The sequence below is a fragment of the Lindgomyces ingoldianus genome (genome assembly GCF_010093535.1).
Source record: "Lindgomyces ingoldianus strain ATCC 200398 unplaced genomic scaffold BDR25scaffold_23, whole genome shotgun sequence".
NCBI lineage: Eukaryota > Fungi > Ascomycota > Dothideomycetes > Pleosporales > Lindgomycetaceae > Lindgomyces > Lindgomyces ingoldianus.
This window is the reverse complement of record NW_022985184.1, coordinates 784,934-801,077: the sequence shown is the minus strand read 5'-3', so window position 1 is coordinate 801,077 and position 16,144 is coordinate 784,934. Positions and strand designations below refer to the sequence as shown.

The window sequence follows — 16,144 nt, the reverse complement described above, 5'->3', positions numbered from 1 at the left end:
GCGGGAGCTTTCGAGGCACCATTAACCTTATCATTTTGAATTTCAGCCTCGCGAATTCGACCTACCGAAAGCAGTATGGCTCGAGATTTTGTCCTAGATTTTGCCCAGAGACTATCCCTCTTGAACCTGTTGTGTTGTGCTCTGATAAAGCTGTGGCATTGCAACTAGCTCTAACACCAGCACACTTAGCACACCTTGAAAGAGTAACGGAGATGCCTTGCCCGTTCGGCGCTTTTCACTCTCTTCGTGTTTGTCTGCAGGTAGGGCATTTGGATTGCCGACATAAGCGAGTATAGTATTGTCGTCTCGGAACACAAGGTGAGCAAGTACGTAAGACGAGTCACGCTGTGCTTGGAAAGATGGTTCTAGTATATCAATACAACTTTTGAGTGCTGTCGGCCGCTCGTGCGGCTCCTCGATTCACCCGGACAGATTGATTTGCTGCATGAGGATCCTCAGGGATGCCTGCAGTCAATCCAGACTCCCCGCAATCCAAGAGCCAAGGTCTCCGCATTTTGGGATCGGCAATTGAGCGGCGAGGCGGTTGGAGCTTGATTGATTGCGCAGTGAGATTCGAAATGCAAAAAAGAGCTACGTCGTAGGACGTTCGTCTCTATCGTTTCCCGGAAAGAGTGTGGGACATAACAGGCGGCGTCATTTGCGACGGAAGCATGCATCCTCTTACGTCCTTAATTTCAGCGTAGGTTTTAACATTCAGACTCTACTCTAGTTCATGGATTCGTGCTGTTTTATAATAGGCTGTACGTAGTTGTGCCTCTTTCTGAGGTCGAGTGCGTCGTCCCTACAGGCAGAGTGTAGAGAAGTTTTCAGAGGGCTTGGCAGGAAAGTACTGCTCATCTGACTGAGGCTCTACGAGAGTTCATTTCCCGACGCGATGTTCGTTTCGATGACTCGGGAAGTGAAAAAAGAAGCAACTAGCGAACGATACTGGAGAGAACAGTAGCTACAGGAACTGTTCACATGAAAGTCGAATGTGCGGGCCGCAAAAATCTCCTTCCCAGGTAGAAGTGTGCAACTGCTCCGCGATGATGAGCTGGTCACGCTTAGGGGTCACAGGAGAGTTGCTCAGGTGTAGTTCTTTGAGACGCAGCTTGGGGCTGAGGGTCAGGTGCGATTGGCCAAAGCTCGATCCAGAGATGTTGCTAAGGCTATCTTGGCGATAGCTATCAACGTCGTTGACAGCTCCAACACCTCACCCTCTCGCACCACCTGAACTTGTACTGTAAACCAAACGACGCGGCTCATATCTCCAGCAGATACGCTGACCTACTACCCAGTCTCTCCTATCTCACGCATATTCCTGCCGCCTATCGCTTCGCTGTAGCCTTCAAGTCCACGAGAGCAGCCGACCTCTGACACACTATCGCCCGCGCCGTACCCCCTCCCGTACGTCGTAGAACGCACATTCTTTTTCGCAACCATGTCTTCAAGGAAGAAGGTCCTGCTCAAGGTATTTTGCCTCGGGTTGCTTCAATGCTCAGCGCTAACCTGCAATCTAGGTCATTATCCTTGGAGACAGTGGGGTAGGAAAGACGAGTCTGATGAACCAATACGTACGCTTACCTTTTCAACGTCCCTCCTGGTGCGCTTCGAATCGTTTCTTGGGGACTGTCTTCTGTCTTCTTTGCTTACACGAGTTGCTGCAGGTCAACAAGAAGTTCAGCGCAAGTTACAAGGCCACGATTGGCGCCGACTTCCTCACAAAAGAAGTGCTCGTCGACGACCGACTGGTGACTATGCAGGTGCGTCGCATATCTGGAAGCGGTGGATTGTATACTGATGCGGCGTAGCTCTGGGATACCGCTGGCCAAGAACGATTCCAGTCATTAGGTGTCGCGTTCTATCGCGGCGCCGACTGCTGCGTGCTGGTGTACGACGTCAACAACTCAAAGAGCTTCGACACTTTAGATAGCTGGAGAGACGAATTCCTGGTCCAGGCAAGCCCAATGGACCCGGAGAGCTTCCCCTTCGTACGCCGACCGTCATGACCTCATGGGATGCCAAGACTTACAGAATCCAGGTCGTTATCGGCAACAAGATCGATGTTGAGGAGAGCAAGAGAATGGTGAGTTGATATCGTTACGGCCTAAATTAGTAGGAGCTAACATTGTCCTCAGATCTCGTCCAAGCGAGCCATGACCTTCTGCCAGTCCAAAGGCGGTATCCCGTACTTTGAGACCAGCGCGAAAGAGGCAATCAATGTGGAACAGGCCTTTGAGGGTAAAAGCAATCACATCCGTGTTTTCCATTATCCATCACTAACCCCCCCAGTGATTGCACGACAAGCACTTGCCCAGGAGGACATGGGCGACTACAACCCCGACTTTCCCGAGACTATTCCGATTGATGTGAAGGGCAACGAAGGGGGTTGCGCATGTTAGCCTTTTGCGTGCCCCGACAGATCTGTGAATTGTGTTCTAGCGTTTCCCTCAGACCACGTGCATCTGTTCCAATACATAGTCCTCTGCGTATTTTTCCTCTATTGGAGTTCAGGGGTTGGGTGCCGTGCACAACTGTACATCAAGCGCCATTTCTTGGACATTGCAAACCCAGGTAATTTCAGTCCCTTGAGCGAGAGCGAGGGCGCCTTCCATAGCTATCCTGAATTGTACAGATACTTCAAATATGCGTGACCACTATTGTGTTGCCTTGGCGTCAAGGATGACGTGAATGTGGCTGAGATGAGGTCGCGGCACTGATCCGAAACGCAGACCGTGGCCCTTGCAGGCGGGAGAAGAACGGCGCCGCATCTGACATGGATGGAACAACGGCCAGTATTCTTTGGTCGCAACCAACCGCGACACCACACCACTACCCCCACCGCGACGGCACCCTCAAATTCACGACTCTCCGCTGGTCACCGGATCGTCATGTCCATGAGGGCACCATACCTATTTCACCGCCCGCGCAGTCCTTGAACTCTTGTAAATCAGATTCCTCCACGACACCCCTTAGCATTCGTTTGTTCATTCCAAAATGTCTCGGCCTTCGCCTCTTCTGGATCCGACCATACGGCGGGTGAGCGAAGACTCTGTGGGGGAGCGGTATCCGAGGGAAATAGACAGCCCGGTCATGTCTCCGGCGAGCGTGGTTAGTGTATGGAACGAAGGCGGGAAACGTACTGTTCATTCGAAATGGAGACATACCCTTGGTATAGTACTGCTGCTGGCGACCGTTTTTCTATGGACTGCCAGTAATTTCCTTGCAAGCGTATGTATATCGCTTCATTATCCCCGCTTTCAGTTTCATCACTCGCGCGTTGGGAATGGTTTCATGGTGGGAACGAGAAACTAACTGATATGCATATGGATAGACGATTTTCGCGGACGACTCCTACTCTAAACCCTACCTTGTAACCTATATCAACACGGCTTTCTTCATCATTCCCCTCATTCCTATGTTGCTCAAGCATGCATGGGACGACCGGTCGAACCTCGCCCAACGCCAACCCCTCATCTCCAATATCCGCGACTTGCTGCAACGCCGCGTAGGTCGGTATAAGCTGCTCCGGGACCACGAATCATCCTCCTCCTCGCTATCTTCAAAGTCCTCAGGAAGGGAGCGAAGCCAGTCCCCAGCCGCTGCGCAATTATTGCTTGGCGATGAACCGGGAAGCGGCCAGGACTTGACCGCCAGCATGCTCATCCCACAAGAAGGCCTCACACTCGCCGAGACTGTGAAACTCAGCCTGGAATTCTGCCTCCTCTGGTTCTGTGCAAACTACTTTGCAGCCGCGTGTCTCGAATACACCACCGTGGCCTCGTCCACCATCCTTGCTTCCACGTCCTCTATTTGGACCCTCATGTGCGGCTCCCTCCTCCGCGTCGAACGCTTCACCCTCCGCAAATTCCTAGGCGTCATGGCCTCCCTCGCTGGTATCGCGCTCATCTCCTCCATCGACGTCTCCGGGGACACCGACGAAAATAGAGGCTCCTTCCCCCATAAGACGCCCCGCGAACTCGCCATCGGCGACTCCATGGCCTTCCTTTCCGCCGTACTCTACGGATTCTACGCAGTGTTTATGAAAAAACGAATCGGCGACGAAAGCAAAGTCAACATGCCACTCTTCTTCGGTCTCGTGGGCCTTTTCAACGTCTTCCTCCTCTGGCCCGGTCTCATAATCCTCCACTTAACGTCCATCGAGCCTTTTTCCCTTCCCCCTACCTCACGCATCCTGACCATCGTGCTCGTAAACTCTGCATCCAGCCTCATCAGCGATTTCTGCTGGGCCTACGCGATGTTGCTGACGAGCCCACTGATCGTGACTGTCGGGTTGAGTTTGACAATTCCGTTGAGTTTAATTGGTCAGATGGTTCTAGATGCACAGTATTCGAGTTGGTTGTATTGGATTGGTGCCGCGATTACGGTGCTGAGTTTTATTTTTATTAATCGCGAGGATACGAAGGACGAGGAGGAGGGACTGCAGGATGCGGAGCCAGTATTCAGCGTTAGGAGTTCGATGCAGGGACGCAGGGATTCGGTGAGGAGTTTAGGGAGTGCCACCGGGAGAGCGTAGGGATCAGGGGGTTTGATAGATTTTATTTCTCATACATCGTCGGCTTAGACGGATCGGGTTTGGAATTGATGGACACGGCGTTAGGTGGTGGATATCCTAGGAGCAAAGGTACGACCAATGAGAGGAAACCGTCGAATGTATGAGTATAGATTTCTTACTCAGTATGAACCATATCCCTATTTTCAATGCTGGGTATCACAAAATTCTGCTGTTAGACCCTTTCCTGGGCTTCGCAGCTCATCTTCGAAAAGCCACTCACTAGTTAAATGCACCCCCACGGAAATTCTTTCCATGCTTCCCTTTCCATCCACTTCCGCCTCCACCACCACCTCCACCACCATTCATATCCTTTGAGTAATAGTTCCTCCCCTTTCCCTTCTTATTCCCATTTCCATTCCAATTCTTCCTCCCACCTTGGAACGACCGATCCCTGTCACCTTCCTTCCTATCTTTCATTAACTCCTTAAGCTTCTCCCGCCACTCTTCATCTTCAATGACAGCCTCCTGCTCCCACCCCTCCTTCTCCATAAACGCCTCTAAGTGTTGCTGGACCTTGGGTTCCCAGACCTCAGGTCCTGCTTCGAGGTCACTATATTCGAGGACGTTTTCCTTGAGGGAGTAGTCGCCTTGTCGGGTGCGGATTAGAGAGGACATGAGCCCGAAGGTGTTTAGGGCGAGACCGAGGTCGTGACACAGGCTGCGGACGTAGAAACCGGAGGTTACAGTCATGCGGAGGCGGGCTGCCGGAGGTTTGGGTTCGAGTGATAAGTTGGTTATGGATTGGTTTTGGGGTGCTTCGTTAGGTGCTTCTACAGAGGCTTCTGGTTGAGCGTCAGGGATTGGGAGTGCACCGGACATGGCAGGCTCGTCGTCGGTTTTGGGTTTCTTAGGATGCGATCCCGAGTTCGTGATGTGGTCTTCGTCCTCGTCTGCTTCTTCTAATCTCGTTCTTTTTATTCCGCGCGTCTCGAGGCTGTCTTCGCCCACATCGCCTGGGTCCCGAACACCCATCAACTTCTCCGCCCCTACTTTCTCCACACCGTCAACCTCCTCTTTTGGCCAAGTGAAACTATGACTCCCCGGATGCAGCCACTCCACCATCTCCAATTCACGCACCTCAACCTCTCTCGCTTGCACCTCAGGGATCTCTCCCCCAGCTCGCGCATACTCATACATCTTCTTGCCGTTCACTTTCAGCGCCGAAAACACACTCGGCCTCTGCATAATCTTCCCCCGAAACCCCTCCAGTGCCCCCTCCACCATATCTCTCGTAACATGCCCATATGGCTTCTTCCCCACCACCTTCCCCACCGCATCATAGCTGTCCGTCGCCGCCCCAAACAAAACCACGCATTCGTATGTTTTCGTGCATTCGAGGAAGCGCTGGAGGGTTTTAGTTCCGCGGCCGACACCGACAATGAGGACGCCGGTCGCGAGCGGGTCTAAGGTGCCCCCGTGCCCGAGCTTGACTTGCAGGTTGCGGATGTTTTTCGGTCTAGCGTTGGAGAGGACGAGGTTTCGGCGTTGGGAGTCGAGCCAGGGAGTGAAGAGAGCGGAGGTATTAAAGTGGGTTTGCAGATCGCGGAGTACGCCGGCGGAGGATTGCCATTGTGGCTTGTTGATTGCTGGGTGAGGGTTAGAAGGTGAAATTTGATATTGACGATGTATGAGCTCTGGCATGCGAAAATAGGAAGAGTTTGGGAGCAATTGACGTACCAAAAATACCCTCAATGACCTTCTTTGACTCCTTCGGAGAGGAAGCCATGACGGTGCGGGGAAGAGAGGAGAGAGTTGACATTGGAAGGAGTGACGGTGAGGGGAACTTTTCTGACAGTGACGATGGTCCGGGTGAATGTCGGTGAAGCTGTGATTGCCAAGGTTGAGGCGCGCTAAGATAAGTGCGCCTGCAGGCTGCCCTGCCTCCAAAACATTTGTGCCACTCACATCGCGAACTTTCGTGACCAGGCTAACGCATATCTCTCGCGACTACACTACTACCTTCACCCCGTCGCAGTGCCTCCCCCATGGCGGACCCTAACAAAGATCTCCTCGAGGTCGCGCAAAAGACCACAGATGACTTCTACGAGCTCCTCGGTGTCGGTTTCGACGCCGTTGATACCGAAATCAGGAAGGCTTACCGAAGAACTTCTCTCAAATACCATCCCGACAAGAACCCCGACGATAAGACGCTTGCCGATAAATTCATCCTCATTGGTGTCGCGAGAGATATCCTCAGTGACCCGAAACTCAAAGCAGAGTATGATAGAGCGAGACTCAGAAAGAAGGAAAAGGCGCTTCAGGATGAGCTACTGGATGGCAGGAGGAGGAAGATGAAGGAGGACTTGGAAAGGAGGGAACGTGAAGGCGTGTCGATGAAGAGGAAGAGAACGGAGGATCTTACTGCTGCGGAGATGCGGGAGCAGGAGATCCAGAGGCTGGCTGAGGATGGGAAGAGGAGGAGGAAGGAACAACAGGAGAAATTAGAACGGCAGAGGCAGGAGGAGGAAGCCTCGTTCATGGAACCAAGCCCTGAACCTGTGCCGAAATCTCAGCCACCGGGACAAACCGCCGAAATTGATAGAACGATCAGAGTGCGCTTCTCCAGGGATGGCGATGCCGCGACATGGGATAGGGAGAAATTGTCTCAGATGTTCTCGAGGTTTGGGAAGGTCGACAGCGTTGTCATGGGCAAGGACAAGAAGATCAGACTCTCTGGAGAGAAGCACCGGAAGACTTGCGCCGTGGTCTTCATTGTCTACACACGGATGGATCATGCGAACGAAGCCGTTATGGATGGTAAGAGTGAATATCCCTTACTGGAATCTGTGGCTTGGGCTAGCAAAGAACCTGAGATCAAATCCCCTATGAATGGCGAATTTTCTGCGCCCTCGACACCAAATACCACCCCAAACAAATCCTTCCGCGCGTCATTCACCGGGGGCTTAGGGAAAGGATTTGGAAGCACGCCCGGCACTCCTTCATTCTCCTTCTCCCCGTCAACCCCCAGTCTGGAGGAAGTGACTATGATACGATTGAAGCAAGCTGAAAAGAGACGGTTGGAGGAGCAGATTCGGCAGAAGGAAGCTGCAGAGGAAGCCGCCGCATAGACTTGTCATGACTTATGGCTTTACGACTTGCACGAGTCTTTGAAGATACCCCTGGTTAGAATAATTGTGGCAATTCCCCTATTCGCAAGCGAAAGGCCAAATATTCATACGATTTGTACATTCACATGCAGCCCTCTTACCCTTTCTCGTGACAACGCTTCATTCAGAACTCGGTCCCCGCTACACAGGGCCGGTCGCTGACAAGGCTTACCCTGGTTTGCATAAAGGGAGCCATTTTGTCTCAGAAGATGACCCCACCATCGTCACCACCATTATCGACTGGCAATCGTCTAGCATTGAGCTGGCATTTTAGTATGCAGATGAAGTACTAGACTTTGCTCAACCTATTCCTGATCCTTCATGCGAAGATCAAATCGAGCCCAAAAGCGAGGCATGTGTAAAAGCATATAACATCTGCGCTCAATTTCTCGTCCCGAAGCTGTCAGAACCTAGATTAACGGAGGAAGCTTTCTTCCGGCCCTTTCGCTATTGCTACCGGTCCTGGGTAGACGGCACTATCGCCTTTCGCGATAAGCTGATCCAGACTTCGCGGCGCTGGAAGGCACTTGGTCTTGCGGAATCGTGTCTATTTCCTTCACTTAACCCCGAAGAATATGCCGTCTATCGAAAAGATTACAAGCTTTTTGAAGCAGCACACCAGCTGAGACATAGTTTGTCCAGTCTGCTCTACACTGCATCTGATGGTTGGGGATCCTCCAGACGACAGGGAAGCAACTGGCTCGGCCCATAAGGAAATTTTCGGCGGGATGCTGCAGGAGGTGCTGGGGAATGACCATTCAGATGATGATGAGCTGATCAGAGACGAAGCAGATCTTGGAGAGATTTGGCCATTCGACCTAAAGGAATGAGTGTCTATCTAGACACAACTAGAAAGGACTTGCAAGCTACATATTAATCTACACGTTGGTAATTTTTAAATGCGTGTATCTCGACCCTAAGAATTCCCTAGGTTTATCAATCTCCTGCGGCACTTCAAAATGTCTAGCTAGAGAGTGATTCGCAATCTTTCGATTTGATCAGAGAGATCCCTTTCGACGCATACGTGAACTTTAACAGGCATCTATATATCCAACCCATTCTTGAACTATACATTCATACCTCTTACCCTTGCACTGTCCACAGCTTTCACCTTGATACTAGCATAGAAAGCGTTCCTGGGCATCCAAAGGGTTTCTATTGCTGTCGCTGATGTCCTGTTTTCTGCCCAAGTCGACATTTGTTTCTGTTAAAAAAGCTTCTTAGCGAATTTCTAGCGGTATATAGCCATGAGCAAGTGTTTTCCTTCTAGCTAAGAATACCAATTTGTACCACTAAAGAATCGGTTGCAGGCGATAGGAGGCTAAAAATGGCCTCTAACCCAGTGCTTATATTTAAGAATGTAAAGTCCAAAAAAGACATGGGCTAGCAACCGCTATTGAATATGTTAACCTTAATAGAAACTCTAATGGGGGTCGTGTTTTGGTAGCTAGAAGTGCGCGTAAACATTGCCTTAGATGAATTAAATCGACGAACTGAAAGTAGTGGCTATATGATGCTCAATAAGAAAATCGGCAGTGATGACAGTATAACGATGCCATAGTGGCGTTGGTGTCTTGGGTTGTTGCCTTCCTTCGGTGCAAAGGTACCAAAGGTTGCCTATCTTGGTTTTGCTAACAAGCTCTTACATTGTTGGTGAATATGAACTGTACGCTGCCCTGCGTCGCAGAATTTGCAGAGGTAGTCGCTAGGCGTGTACCTAGACCGGAGGCAAAATTCATTCCCTGTGTGCCAGGTCTTGTGCCCTCTTAACCTACTCTTCCACACCATAGCTCTTCAACGCGGTTTACCCTTTTCCTTTATTATCAACTGTTACCATTTTACATGCTGTCTCTATAAACATCAAGATGACCTAATAGCAGTATACACCAAATAGCCAACCTTGCCCGTTGTTCTTGTTTAACAGCGTGCCTAGGCAGCTTAACACTTGGGAGGTTATCAATCCTCAGGCTGTTAGGTCTTCGGTCTTCTGTTATCAAGTTTTTTTTTTTTTTGCAAAGCACCCCAGCATCTTATTTTATTGTCGGTGTATAGCTTAGTGACCATGCTCCTTCCCACATCAGCCCCATAGCTACTCTCCCAACCACCAAGATTCTTCCGCCGCTAACTTGCCTACTCCTCTTCTATGTCAAATCCAAATGGCATAGCAAAGAGTGGCATAGGCTTAGAGCTATATTTGTGTATCATCATGATAAAATGAAAAGTGCTTAATGTGCAGCTTAATGGTTAATTCCAAACTGTTAGTTGGCGCTAAGTACTCAAACTTCTCTACCTCTCGCCTTATTACACTTAAATAAAGCTCTACCCACTGAATATAAGAGATTCTTTCTTAGTACGGGTGCTGAGAATAAGACTCCGAGAGATGGGCAGAGTGTTAGCATCTCTTGAAGCACAAGCAAAGAGGAAGATTAGTTAAGAAATAGGCTTGTACAGGCCATGGCCTCTAGAGAATGTAGGCTAAATGAGTAGCTTTCTCTAGAATGGAGAAGACGGTGTTGTTGCAGTGGGATCGCATGCGAGGTATGTAAAGGAATTGCATGCGAAGGGAAAGTTCGTAGCTGAGTCAGGGCCTAATCTGGCATTGTGTCCTTTGGAAGATGTTTGGTAGAATCGCACGTATGAGGCAGGTGGTAGAGTCTCATGGGAGGATGATGCATGTGACCAAGCGAGAGCTTAATTCAACATTAGGGCCTCGGGGAAGATCACACTCTTACTTAACTTTTCTCATCTCATGATTCTTCTCGTGCGTGAATTGGTAGTCCGAATTCAGTTCAAGCGCACGTTTGAAGGTTGCCAGCCGGTTCGAGAGAGTGACCATCAGTATTGATATCGTCAATCAGCCCTTTGCCCTTTACTATTTTTACGCAACATCATCATTTGAAGCTCTGAATGAATGGCAGTTGGAGTGCTCAGAGATTGAGCGTTGGAAAACAGGCAGTGGGCAAAGCAACATAATAGATTGCATGAGCAAGTAAGATGCTCAGAAGGTTGTAAGGACTGAAGATATATCTCCCAAGCAGGCAGCTATACCAAGGAGCCATCAAAAACCGAATAAGTGTCATCCTAAGACGCCCGAGCGGTATTAGCCTTGCAATACGCCAAGATTGAACTTCGAACCGACTTTATTTGGTGGGTGACATACACGCGGTGTTGTAGACATAATCTGGAAGAGGATAATTACAAATAGAGCTGGAAAAAGCGCCAGAAAAAATATTTTCCCTAGTTTAAAGCAGTGGACTAAAGCCAATGCAAATGGTGAATTGGTTGAACTCCGTCGGCATAGTTATGAGTGATATCTAACTGTAATGAGTACGGTTTGACACTAGATCTCGCCGCCACAAGCAGAGAAGGCGGCAAGCTCGCACTAGGCTCAGTTTCGTTACAGGAATATATGCTTCCCCAAAATATGCCTCGAAGATAAGGATCTTCCCCGATGCGCAATCGGCGCTTCAGTTGACACAAAGCAGGAAGGCAAGGGCCTGATAAGTCTAACGACTTTCGCCTTAGTTAAAACCTGTAGGGAGGCTCTATCGCCCCCAATACTTTAATCTCTAACGGACATGGCGGAGAAGAGCTACTCTTGGAAGATGTTGGGTCAACCCAACCGTCTTGTTGCAATATGATTTAGGCATTTCCAAATCCTGCTGGACCACAACTGGATCCCGACCTCGGGAGGCCGACACGTGGAATCGTAGTAAGCCCGTGGAATGCCATTCCCAGAAACCTAGGAACGTGTGATACAGTGAGACTCCAACCGCAGTTTAACATCGCCCAACAATATCGACCAACCATACTCCATAGTGTGCTTACAGCATTCAATTATGATCGGAGGGTCCCTTCCCCAGTCTCTTTCGCAGTCTAAACTGAACAGCCTACCCCTACTCAACATTTGTGGCAATCAAATGTATCTAAATAATTAAGGTGACTAACTAGCATCACCACAGTGTATCGATAGGGCCCTGTTTTGTAAAACTTTGAGAGAATAAATGAACTTGCCTCATCGCCCACGATCGTTGGTTCCATTATTCTAGACAGCCGGCTCCATCACGCATACGGAAGTGGCCATTGTCTCATGACCCTTCGCACAACCAATGTTAAACTACATCCTTTCGATTAGCAGCCGATTTTACATGGATAGTAACGACTAAATAGCCATTAGGACGTCTTATGCACGATGGCACACGAATAGGAGTGGACGTGGAGACCCGTTCAATCTATATGAGAATATCCAAAGGAAGTTACGAACATCCTGTTTGCTTTTCTGAAAATATTTGCTGCATACACAATTCACCATATAGCTGCGGGGTCTTTTAATCTACCTAGAATTCTATATAATTTCGGGTTTCACTTTACAGACCGGGTTTTTTTTCAGTGAGGGCTCGGCCCTGGGGGAAAGGAAACACATTCGGGGTTCTATCCAGGGTTCCTACTTTCCAAGTTTTAGTTTGTAGTATGTGTGGAGGATGCCTGGCAAAACGGATTCTGGGATGCAGTTTCCTTCTAACGGAGATGCTTACCATTCTAGATGTTCCCTTCCATGCATACTCCAGCCTTCGTTGTGTCTTTCGCGTTGTCGTTTGCATCGCCTCTCAACAGTTGCACACTTACACCCCGTCAACCATCCCTCTCGTGTGTACTCTGGTCTTCGCTGTCTCTTGCCCTGTCAAACCATGGATCCCATGATGAATAAATCCCTTCGACCTCAAGGGTAATAACGGCTCGCTACACAAAACAATGCACACAATGTAATTCGAGGAGCTAAATCACTTAGTTCCCTCTATAAAATCGCGCCTCGGCCACGCCACCATCGACAATATTCTCGTGGTATGACTCCCTCCTATGCAGAAGACACACCCCCTCGAACACATCCCGAACGAACAGGTATGGAGCCGCTACAAAGAAACACTCACATCGAAGTCGACATACGCTACTCTCCCCTGCGTTTTGGATACCCGAAGCTTCCGTCCCTCCCTGTGCAGACCACTGTTGTTAATGCGTCCAACTACATTCGCGAACGGATAGAACTGTTCCAGCACTGCGCAGAAATTCTCGAACGAGGACAAATCGAAGTGGTAGACAGGTTTCTCGCCATTCGCCACCACGAGGGGGAACGGGAACCCGATAAATTCATCACGTTAGTGTTCTTAACTAAGTTACCAAGCATTGACACAGATGTCTCTTCGCGGTGTGTGCTAGACATTGCGAATTACTGCAATACAAAAGGAGTCCACTATCTAATCGAACTCATCACTAACGCCGCACTCTATGGTGGATTCACTTTTGCTATCCACCCAAGCGAGCGCGATTTGATAACACTATGGGAGGACATATCGACCACAATAGTAGACCGCCTCTCCTATTTTCAAGACCAGAAGAAGTGCACCTGGCAGACGCTTGACTTTCTTCGCCGAGGGGGAAGTGAGTGTAGAGAGGACTGCCCTGCCACCATGGTTATTGGATCACCAGATGCCGATGAAGATTTTTGGTGGACTATTGGTCTTGCTGAATTGAGATCACTTACACATGGGCGATTTTGTATCGAACTCCTCTACTCCAAAGCCTACGAGGTCATGGACGACCACATGGTGACTACAACCGCATACGAGGATCCCGTTCTCCCAGGAGCATCCATCTCCTCCGGATTAGGGAGTGGAACCCTTGGGGGACAAATTAAAATTGAGACTCAGGCCGGCGTCAGAGCCTTTGCCCTCACAAACCACCACGTAGTAGTGGGTAAGGACCTTGAGCAAAGTAAACTCCCCATATATTGTTTACACATGCACACTCTAAGCCTGAATCTAGTCAACGGCGAACACAATCCAATTTATCCCAACAACCAACTCTTACTCTCCAATCCCACTGTCATCTCGAGTCCAGCCGACGAAGATCACCGATTGTGGATTTCCACCATCACGAAAGAAAAAAAATTCTGGAAAGACCGTATCGACGGTCCGAAAGGGCTAAAAGAAAAATTCGACCTCCTCCAGGCAGGCGAAAAGCCAACCTGGCTTCAAGAAGACTCTAATAGCCTATTAAATAAGCTCAATGCGGCAGAGGAGGCACTGAAAACCCTCCATTCAGACATGGATACAGTCTATGACTGTAACAGGGTCCTTGGCCAGTTAGCGGCAGCGTCTGGAAGACGCACAAGGGACGGGCACGAAAACCCTCAGCCACCCCGGCCAGTAGAACGAAGGGGCAGGGTTCTGCCTTGGCTTATGGATTGGGCGGTTATAACCCTAGACTCAGGTCGAACTGTCCAGAACACTTTGGGTGGACCCCACCTGAAGGAGGGCAAAACTCGGCTCACCGTGGGGCAAGATGCCAATGCGTATGAGGTTCTTGATCGCAATGAAGCACATCTAGTTGCGTATCGTGGGCGTACAAGTGGATGGATCTTCGGGGAACTTAATGGTACATACTCGATCTTGAACAAATTCACAACCTGCAAGGTCGCCGAGGAATACGACCTCTCTGGGTCCTCACCGGCCTATAGCTGGGCCATCGTGAACAAGGACAAAAAATCAGACTTAACAGCAAAAGCCGGTGACTCCGGTAGCGTGGTCTTCCTTGACCGCTCTTACGGAGTGAATGAGGATGCTCGCTGGGTAGGGCTTGTATTTGGTCAAAGCCCAAGTAAAGTGGGATATATGATCCCGATTCACCACCTTTTCAAGGACATCGAAGAGGTCTTTGGAGGAACGATCATCGAACCACAACGCACCACTACGACATAGCGGAATATGCCATAGCCTTATAGCCTAAAGGAAATATTCGCTTCATCTCAAATGGAAGCAGGCTTATGGAAAGGGCAAATTTAAGGCACTGTGAGGACGCGGCGAAGGAGGAAATAGAGATCAAAAGCAAAAATGAGAAAAAGCGTACGCATCTGTTTCTGTGATCAAAGCCTGGATCCTCATATGCCCTTGCAGTATGTAGAATCGGCCTTCTTTTGCACACAGTGCGGGTAAGTAGTGTGATGTGGAAAGCTCCCTAGGGGCGCCGCCGACCCCCATTCAGTGTCGTTTCGAGACCGTCTCTGAAAGCGTATTCAAATCCTTTTCGACCCGTAGGAAACCCACTAGGAACCGCTCGAAAGGCGCTGGAAACCCTTTCAATCACTAACATCAGAAATTGCCAAAACTACGCAAGAAAAGGAATACCCAAAGAAGTGTGTTAGGGTGAGTATTATGAGAGGACGGGGAAGAAAGCGGCGTTCGTGGAGTCGGGGTCGGTATCAATATTCTTTGTCGAAGCCAAGGTCGTCGGCTAGGTCACCCACATCGCCATCTCGAATGTATGATCCCGCACTGGAGTCTCTGGGGATTGGGGAGATTTTCGGCGGGCAGTGAAATCCATCTCGGTCCTCAAGCCTCTACTATGACCGGAAAGCTTTCCTGTCTGCCTCATCATTAGTCACCCGCCCCCTGTTAGCTTCGAGATTCCCAAGTCACTATGATTTACAGCCTCAGCTACTATAGCTAGTAGAAGAGTTATATATTCTACTTGTTCTAGCTACCTTCCGAATTATATTTCAATACTTCTCTACTGTAATCTTTGATACTTGATACTATGCTTTTAAGTGCTGTGAAAGGTATCGAGCATGGAGTACGAAGCACAGAGAGGGAATACAGGATAGGATGCAAAGAGAGAGACTAACCCTTAGGGTCGGAGGCAACCAAGCCCTCGGGAAAGAGACAGAGACTCGCTTTGATCTCGGGACCCATACCGTCATCCTCTATATCACAGGCTGAGGCATCCTTTTCTGATTAGGTCTGTTTTTGAATTAGGTTTATAAATATTAAGATTTAATTGTTAGATTGTTACGGTAACTGCGTATAAGGTCTTCTGGGGAAGCTTTACTTATAAACCCCCTAAACTGAACACGTGCTTGCGCGTGACCCTCGCGCTGTCGCTCGAGCCAAGCCACTAAATATTGCCAGAACCTGTCTAGCTCCCCCTTTTCTTCTCCACGAAACGTCTTGATTGCCCACCTGATACTGTACATAACAATTTATCAACGCTCTTCTCTGAGTCCTTGTTTGTAGCATCTCCGTAACAGAGGTACAGAAACAACTTTTTGATTTAGCAAGAATGAAGCTATTTATAGTAAAGAAGAGTAGCTACGAGGAGGCAGAAACGCTAGGAAACTGTTCCTGTTATATGTTTGTTCGTCCTCTCTATCCTACACTTCTAAGTGGGTCGCATAGGCAAAGGTTTCTATGTTAGTCACGTGGTTTCTATTGCCTTAGCTGCTGCACCTTCTTTGCTTATTAATTCAGAACAACATGTTTACACTACAAAGTAGTATCTAAAACAGCTTAGTCCTACTTGTTCGTTTCTTACGCCTAATTTTCAGCTTCCTTTTGTACGTAAAATACATGCTTCAGAGTGGTAATGTGATAGAGCGTATCACATCAATTCCTGTGGCTCGAACTCCCCT

The 16,144-nt window shown here is 49.2% G+C and overlaps 7 protein-coding genes across 7 annotated transcripts; 5 read left to right on the top strand and 2 right to left on the bottom strand.

The window, feature by feature from the left end:
* The first annotated feature begins 1,313 nt into the window (after positions 1 to 1,313).
* BDR25DRAFT_53852 (uncharacterized protein) lies at positions 1,314 to 2,510 on the top strand. The gene is made up of 7 exons (XM_033698714.1): positions 1,314 to 1,471; positions 1,521 to 1,574; positions 1,668 to 1,763; positions 1,812 to 1,991; positions 2,042 to 2,086; positions 2,139 to 2,241; positions 2,293 to 2,510. Exons 1-7 carry the CDS (start codon positions 1,442 to 1,444, stop codon positions 2,400 to 2,402), a joined length of 618 nt encoding a protein of 205 aa, XP_033545731.1. The 5' UTR covers positions 1,314 to 1,441; the 3' UTR covers positions 2,403 to 2,510.
* A 287-nt stretch (positions 2,511 to 2,797) lies between these two features.
* BDR25DRAFT_264849 (uncharacterized protein) lies at positions 2,798 to 4,670 on the top strand. The gene is made up of 2 exons (XM_033686888.1): positions 2,798 to 3,231; positions 3,335 to 4,670. The coding sequence occupies exons 1-2, from the start codon at positions 2,998 to 3,000 to the stop codon at positions 4,535 to 4,537; spliced, it is 1,437 nt and encodes a 478-aa protein (XP_033545730.1). The 5' UTR covers positions 2,798 to 2,997; the 3' UTR covers positions 4,538 to 4,670.
* A 125-nt stretch (positions 4,671 to 4,795) lies between these two features.
* BDR25DRAFT_315831 (tRNA pseudouridine synthase B) lies at positions 4,796 to 6,302 on the bottom strand (the record flags this gene model as incomplete). The annotated part of the gene is made up of 2 exons (XM_033691555.1): positions 4,796 to 6,162; positions 6,254 to 6,302. 2 exons carry the CDS (start codon positions 6,300 to 6,302, stop codon positions 4,796 to 4,798), a joined length of 1,416 nt encoding a protein of 471 aa, XP_033545729.1.
* Positions 6,303 to 6,476: 174 nt separating this feature from the next.
* BDR25DRAFT_304823 (DnaJ-domain-containing protein) lies at positions 6,477 to 7,741 on the top strand. Its single transcript, XM_033690292.1, has one exon. The coding sequence runs from the start codon at positions 6,562 to 6,564 to the stop codon at positions 7,642 to 7,644; it is 1,083 nt and encodes a 360-aa protein (XP_033545728.1). The 5' UTR covers positions 6,477 to 6,561; the 3' UTR covers positions 7,645 to 7,741.
* Positions 7,742 to 8,582: 841 nt separating this feature from the next.
* On the top strand, positions 8,583 to 10,389 carry BDR25DRAFT_357244 (uncharacterized protein; the record flags this gene model as incomplete). The annotated part of the gene is made up of 13 exons (XM_033695784.1): positions 8,583 to 8,588; positions 8,651 to 8,779; positions 8,811 to 8,883; positions 8,994 to 9,025; positions 9,131 to 9,218; positions 9,245 to 9,295; positions 9,371 to 9,441; positions 9,474 to 9,530; positions 9,561 to 9,680; positions 9,736 to 9,854; positions 10,023 to 10,074; positions 10,181 to 10,305; positions 10,368 to 10,389. The coding sequence occupies 13 exons, from the start codon at positions 8,583 to 8,585 to the stop codon at positions 10,387 to 10,389; spliced, it is 945 nt and encodes a 314-aa protein (XP_033545727.1).
* Positions 10,390 to 10,938: 549 nt separating this feature from the next.
* On the bottom strand, positions 10,939 to 12,106 carry BDR25DRAFT_357242 (uncharacterized protein; the record flags this gene model as incomplete). Its single annotated transcript, XM_033695783.1, has 8 exons — positions 10,939 to 11,180; positions 11,258 to 11,449; positions 11,491 to 11,582; positions 11,641 to 11,697; positions 11,750 to 11,800; positions 11,847 to 11,865; positions 11,899 to 11,962; positions 12,059 to 12,106. 8 exons carry the CDS (start codon positions 12,104 to 12,106, stop codon positions 10,939 to 10,941), a joined length of 765 nt encoding a protein of 254 aa, XP_033545726.1.
* A 421-nt stretch (positions 12,107 to 12,527) lies between these two features.
* BDR25DRAFT_372742 (uncharacterized protein) lies at positions 12,528 to 14,438 on the top strand (the record flags this gene model as incomplete). Its single annotated transcript, XM_033697245.1, has 1 exon — positions 12,528 to 14,438. The coding sequence occupies one exon, from the start codon at positions 12,528 to 12,530 to the stop codon at positions 14,436 to 14,438; it is 1,911 nt and encodes a 636-aa protein (XP_033545725.1).
* Between the last annotated feature and the right edge of the window lie 1,706 nt (positions 14,439 to 16,144).